The 7,631-nt window shown below is 57.8% G+C and overlaps 1 protein-coding gene across 2 annotated transcripts in view; it reads right to left on the bottom strand.

The window, feature by feature from the left end:
• Positions 1-1,458, bottom strand: part of KIAA0930 (KIAA0930 ortholog) — a 26,057-nt gene extending 24,599 nt beyond the window's left edge. For both annotated transcript variants that reach the window (XM_063446736.1, XM_063446735.1), the window contains exon 1: positions 867-1,458. In XM_063446736.1, coding sequence (XP_063302806.1) covers positions 867-1,008 — 142 coding nt within the window. In that variant the 5' untranslated portion in view covers positions 1,009-1,458. The remainder of the gene's footprint in view (positions 1-866) is intronic.
• Between the last annotated feature and the right edge of the window lie 6,173 nt (positions 1,459-7,631).

A 7,631-nucleotide genomic window follows, 5' to 3' on the forward strand; every position in this document is an offset into this window, starting at 1 on the left:
GCACAGCCTGCAGTTTGGAGATGGAGGGGGGGGGCACAGCCTGCAGTTTGGAGATGGAGGGGGGGGGCACAGCCTGCAGTTTGGAGATGGAGGGGGGGCACAGCCTGCAGTTTGGAGATGGAGGGGGGGCACAGCCTGCAGTTTGGAGATGGAGGGGGGGCACAGCCTGCAGTTTGGAGATGGAGGGGGGGCACAGCCTGCAGTTTGGAGATGGAGGGGGGGCACAGCCTGCAGTTTGGAGATGGAGGGGGGGCACAGCCTGCAGTTTGGAGATGGAGGGGGGGCACAGCCTGCAGTTTGGAGATGGAGGGGGGGCACAGCCTGCAGTTTGGAGATGGAGGGGGGGCACAGCCTGCAGTTTGGAGATGGAGGGGGGGCACAGCCTGCAGTTTGGAGATGGAGGGGGGGCACAGCCTGCAGTTTGGAGATGGAGGGGGGGCACAGCCTGCAGTTTGGAGATGGAGGGGGGGCACAGCCTGCAGTTTGGAGATGGAGGGGGGGCACAGCCTGCAGTTTGGAGATGGAGGGGGGGCACAGCCTGCAGTTTGGAGATGGAGGGGGGGCACAGCCTGCAGTTTGGAGATGGAGGGGGGGCACAGCCTGCAGTTTGGAGATGGAGGGGGGGCACAGCCTGCAGTTTGGAGATGGAGGGGGGGCACAGCCTGCAGTTTGGAGATGGAGGGGGGGCACAGCCTGCAGTTTGGAGATGGAGCACAGCCTGCAGTTTGGAGATGGAGGGGAGGCACAGCCTGCAGTTTGGAGATGGAGGGGAGGCACAGCCTGCAGTTTGGAGATGGAGGGGAGGCACAGCCTGCAGTTTGGAGATGGAGGGGAGGCACAGCCTGCAGTTTGGAGATATCACTCACCCAGCCCACTGATCTCCTGGCGGATATTAATTCGGTTCCTCTCATCCACAATGGCAGAGATCATCTCCTGGAGGGATCTGTCTAGGTCTCCATTCTCCTCCTCTCTCCTCCCAGCCCTGCTGAGGGGCTTCAAAGCAGCCATTCCCCAGGGTTCTCCTGCTCAGCCCCCGGCAGCCAGCGGGGGTTCTCCTGCTCAGCCCCTGGCAGCCAGCGGGGGTTCTCCTGCTCAGCCCCTGGCAGCCAGCGGGGGTTCTCCTGCTCAGCCCCTGGCAGCCAGCGGGGGTTCTCCTGCTCAGCCCCTGGCAGCCAGCGGGGGTTCTCCTGCTCAGCCCCTGGCAGCCAGCGGGGGTTCTCCTGCTCAGCCCCTGGCAGCCAGCGGGGGTTCTCCTGCTCAGCCCCTGGCAGCCAGCGGGGGTTCTCCTGCTCAGCCCCTGGCAGCCAGCGGGGGTTCTCCTGCTCAGCGCCTGCCGGGGCCCCTAGCAGCCAGCCTGCAGAGCCCGAGCCATGGCTGTCACAGCAGCACTTCCGCCTCCCATAGCGTATCAGCCGGGATGCCCTCACTCCGCCCAGAACACTTCCTGCAACACGCTGACCGCCCAGCCAATCAGACCCCGGGGATACCTTCAATGGAACGTTCTCACCCAGGCAGCCAATCAGAGCGCACATAGGATTTAAATGGCCTTCCTGGCACCACAGCCAGGAGGACGTGTCTCATCCCGTCAGCGAATCAGCGAGCAGCTCGAGTTTAAAGGGACATAACGGGGAGGAGTCAGACGGTCCATGAACAGCCACCTGTATGGGAGCCAGCTGTGAGTGGGAGCAGCGCTGGGGGATACTGTGTGTGGATAGGGATACCGGGGGGAGATACTGTGTGTGGATAGGGATACCGGGGGGGATACTGTGTGTGGATAGGGATACTGGGGGGAGATACTGTGTGTGGATAGGGATACTGGGGGGAGATACTGTGTGTGGATAGGGATACCGGGGTCGGGATACTGTGTGTGGATAGGGATAACGGGGGGGGGATACTGTGTGTGGATAGGGATACGGGGGGGATACTGTGTGTGGATAGGGATACCGGGGGGGGGGATACTGTGTGTGGATAGGGATACGGGGGGATACTGTTTGTGGATAGGGATACTGGGGGGAGATACTGTGTGTGGATAGGGATACCGGGGGCGGGATACTGTGTGTGGATAGGGATACCGGGGGCGGGATACTGTGTGTGGATAGGGATACCGGGGGCGGGATACTGTGTGTGGATAGGGATACCGGGGGCGGGATACTGTGTGTGGATAGGGATACCGGGGTCGGGATACTGTGTGTGGATAGGGATACCGGGGGTGGGATACTGTGTGTGGATAGGGATACCGGGGGATACTGTGTGTGGATAGGGATACCGGGGGATACTGTGTGTGGATAGGGATAGGGGGGGATACTGTGTGTGGATAGGGATAGGGGGGGATACTGTGTGTGGATAGGGATACCGGGGGATACTGTGTGTGGATAGGGATACCGGGGGATACTGTGTGTGGATAGGGATACCGGGGGATACTGTGTGTGGATAGGGATAGGGGGGGGGGATACTGTGTGTGTGGATAGGGATACCGGGGGGAGATACTGTGTGTGGATAGGGATACCGGGGGGAGATACTGTGTGTGGATAGGGATACCTGGGGGAGATACTGTGTGTGGATAGGGATACCGGGGGATACTGTGTGTGGATAGGGATAGGGGGGATACTGTGTGTGAATAGGGATAGGGGGGGATACTGTGTGTGGATAGGGATACTGTGTGTGAATAGGGATACGGGAAGGATACTGTGTGTGAATAGGGATACGGGAAGGATACTGTGTGTGAATAGGGATACGGGAAGGATACTGTGTGTGAATAGGGATACGGGGGGGATACTGTGTGTGAATAGGGATACGGGGGGATACTGTGTGTGAATAGGGATACGGGGGGATACTGTGTGTGAATAGGGATACGGGGGGGATACTGTGTGTGAATAGGGATACGGGGGGGATACTGTGTGTGAATAGGGATACGGGGGGGGATACTGTGTGTGAATAGGGATACGGGAGGGATACTGTGTGTGTATAGGGATACGGGGGGGATACTGTGTGTGGATAGGGCTACCGGGGGGGATACTGTGTGTGGATAGGGCTACCGGGGGGGATACTGTGTGTGGATAGGGCTTCCGGGGGGGGATACTGTGTGTGGATAGGGATACCGGGGGGGATACTGTGTGTGGATAGGGATACCGAGGGGGGGATACTGTGTGTGGATAGGGATACCGGGGGGGGGGATACTGTGTGTGGATAGGGATGGGGGGGGATACTGTGTGTGAATAGGGATACCGGGGGGGGGATACTGTGTGTGAATAGGGATACCGGGGGGGGATACTGTGTGTGAATAGGGATACGGGGGGGATACTGTGTGTGGATAGGGATACGGGGGGGATACTGTGTGGGGATAGGGATACTGTGTGTGGATAGGGATAGGGGGGGGATACAGTGTGTGGATAGGGATAGGGGGGGGGGGATACAGTGTGTGGATAGGGATAGGGGGGGGATACAGTATGTGGATAGGGATACCGGGGGATACTGTGTGTGGATAGGGATACCGGGGGATTCTGTGTGTGGATAGGGGTACCGGGGGATACTGGGGGGGGGGGGATACTGTGTGTGTGGATAGGGATACTGGGGGTGGGGGGGGTACTGTGTGTGGATAGGGATACCGGGGGGGATACTGTGTGTGGATAGGGATACCGGGGGGGGGGATACTGTGTGTGGATAGGGATACCGGGGGGGGATACTGTGTGTGGATAGGGATACCGGGGGGGGGGGATACTGTGTGTGGATAGGGATACCGGGGGGGAATACTGTGTGTGGATAGGGATACCGGGGGGGATACTGTGTGTGGATAGGGATACCGGGGGGGGGATACTGTGTGTGGATAGGGATAACGGGGGGGATACTGTGTGTGGATAGGGATACCGGGGGGGGGATACTGTGTGTGGATAGGGATACCGGGGGGGGATACTGTGTGTGGATAGGGATACCGGGGGGGGATACTGTGTAGGGATACGGGGGGGGGGGATACTGTGTGTGGATAGGGATACCGGGGGGTGGGGATACTGTGTGTGGATAGGGATACCGGGGGGGGGATACTGTGTGTGGATAGGGATACCGGGGGGGGGGATACTGTGTGTGGATAGGGATACCGGGGGGGGGGGGATACTGTGTGTGGATAGGGATACCGGGGGGGGGATACTGTGTGTGGATAGGGATACCGGGGGGGGGATACTGTGTGTGGATAGGGATACCGGGGGGGGGATACTGTGTGTGGATAGGGATACCGGGGGGGGGGATACTGTGTGTGGATAGGGATACCGGGGGGGATACTGTGTGTGGATAGGGATACGGGGGGGATACTGTGTGTGTAGATAGGGATACGGGGGGGGGATACTGTGTGTGTGGATAGTGATACCGGGGTGGGGGGGGATACTGTGTGTGTGGATAGGGATACAGGGGGGATACTGTGTGTGTGGATAGGGATACAGGGGGGATACTGTGTGTGTGGATAGTGATACCGGGGTGGGGGGGGGATACTGTGTGTGTGGATAGTGATACCGGGGTGGGGGGGGATACTGTGTGTGGATAGTGATACCGGGGTGGGGGGGGATACTGTGTGTGTGGATAGTGATACCGGGGGGGATACTGTGTGTGGATAGGGATACGGGGGGGGGGGTACTGTGTGTGGATAGGGATACCGGGGTGGGGGGGGATACTGTGTGTGGATAGGGATACCGGGGGGGATACTGTGTGTGGATAGGGATACCGGGGGGGATACTGTGTGTGGATAGGGATACCGGGGGGGGGGGGATACTGTGTGTGTGGATAGGGATACCGGGTGGATACTGTGTGTGTGGATAGGGATACCGGGTGGATACTGTGTGTGTGGATAGGGATACCGGGGGGATACTGTGTGTGTGGATAGGGATACCGGGGGGATACTGTGTGTGGATAGGGATATGGGGGGGGATACTGTGTGTGTGTGGATAGGGATACCGGGGGGGGATACTGTGTGTGGATAGGGATACCGGGGGGGGATACTGTGTGTGTGGATAGGGATACCGGGGGGGGGGGATACTGTGTGTGGATAGGGATACCGGGGGGGGGATACTGTGTGTGGATAGGGATACCGGGGGGGGGGGATACTGTGTGTGGATAGGGATTCCGGGGGGGATACTGTGTGTGGATAGGGATACGGGGGGGGGATACTGTGTGTGGATAGGGATACGGGGGGGGGATACTGTGTGTGGATAGGGATACGGGGGGGGGATACTGTGTGTGTGGATAGGGATACCGGGGGGGGATACTGTGTGTGTGTGGATAGGGATTCCGGGGGGGATACTGTGTGTGTGGATAGGGATTCCGGGGGGGATACTGTGTGTGTGGATAGGGATTCCGGGGGGGATACTGTGTGTGTGGATAGGGATACGGGGGGGATACTGTGTGTGTGGATAGGGATACGGGGGGGATACTGTGTGTGGATAGGGATACGGGGGGGGGGATACTGTGTGTGGATAGGGATACGGGGGGGGGGATACTGTGTGTGGATAGGGATACGGGGGGGGGATACTGTGTGTGGATAGGGATTCCGGGGGGGATACTGTGTGTGGATAGGGATACGGGGGGGATACTGTGTGTGGATAGGGATACGGGGGGGATACTGTGTGTGGATAGGGATACGGGGGGGGGATACTGTGTGTGTGGATAGGGATACCGGGGGGGGATAATGTGTGTGGATACGGATACCGGGGGGGGGGATACTGTGTGTGGATACGGATACCGGGGGGGGGGATAGGGATACGAGGTGGGGGAGATACTGTGTGTGGATAGGGATACCGGGGGGGGGGGGGTATCCCCAGCACACACACTGGCACACTACATCCCCAGCACACACACTGGCACACTACATCCCCAGCACACACACACACTGGCACACTACATCCCCAGCACACACACACACTGGCACACTACATCCCCAGCACACACACACACTGGCACACTACATCCCCAGCACACACACACACACTGACACACTACATCCCCAGCACACACACACACTGACACACTACATCCCCAGCGCACACACACACACTGACACACTACATCCCCAGCGCACACACACACACTTACACACTACATCCCCAGCACACACACACACACAGACACACTACATCCCCAGCACACACACACACAGACACACTACATCCCCAGCACACACACACACACAGACACACTACATCCCCAGCACACACACACACACACTGACACACTACATCCCCAGCACACACTGACACACTACATCCCCAGCACACACTGACACACTACATCCCCAGCACACACTGACACACTACATCCCCAGCACACACTGACACACTACATCCCCAGCACACACTGACACACTACATCCCCAGCACACACTGACACACTACATCCCCAGCACACACTGACACACTACATCCCCAGCACACACTGACACACTACATCCCCAGCACACACTGACACACTACATCCCCAGCACACACTGACACACTACATCCCCAGCACACACTGACACACTACATCCCCAGCACACACACACACTGACACACTACATCCCCAGCACACACACACACACACACACACACACACACTGACACACTACATCCCCAGCACACACACACACACACTGACACACTACATCCCCAGCACACACACACACACACTGACACACTACATCCCCAGCACACACACACACACACTGACACACTACATCCCCAGCACACACACACACACACACACACTGACACACTACATCCCCAGCACACACACACACACACACACACACTGACACACTACATCCCCAGCACACACACACACACACACACTGACACACTACATCCCCAGCACACACACACACACACACACTGACACACTACATCCCCAGCACACACACACACACACACACTGACACACTACATCCCCAGCACACACACACACTGACACACTACATCCCCAGCACACACACACACTGACACACTACATCCCCAGCACACACACACACACACACACACTGACACACTACATCCCCAGCACACACACACACACACACACACTGACACACTACATCCCCAGCACACACACACACACACTGACACACTACATCCCCAGCACACACACACACACACTGACACACTACATCCCCAGCACACACACACACACACTGACACACTACATCCCCAGCACACACACACACACACTACATCCCCAGCACACACACACACTGACACACTACATCCCCAGCACACACACACACACTGACACACTACATCCCCAGCACACACACACACACACTGACACACTACATCCCCAGCACACCTACATAAAAACACTACCATTGCAGAAGCATATATGTTTTTTGGGGGGTGTGGGGGCAGCATTTCCTACTTGGATCCAGGCAGCACAATGTCTTAGGCCAGCCCTGCCACTGGGTGTGTTACTAGACCGCAATGTAAGCACTGCCTTTTTTCTGAGTGTTGGTTAAACAGTGTGTGTGCGAATGACTGCCAGTGTATGTATCAGTGAGGGCATGTGTCGTCTGTCAGTCAAAGTGTGTTTTGGTCTTAAACTTCAAGAGGTGCGGCCTTGACAGGAAGGGATGGGGCGAATTTAGATTAGGGCAGGGGTTCCCAATTAATTTTTCCTGTGGAACC

The sequence above is a fragment of the Pelobates fuscus genome, chromosome 3 (genome assembly GCF_036172605.1).
Source record: "Pelobates fuscus isolate aPelFus1 chromosome 3, aPelFus1.pri, whole genome shotgun sequence".
NCBI lineage: Eukaryota > Metazoa > Chordata > Amphibia > Anura > Pelobatidae > Pelobates > Pelobates fuscus.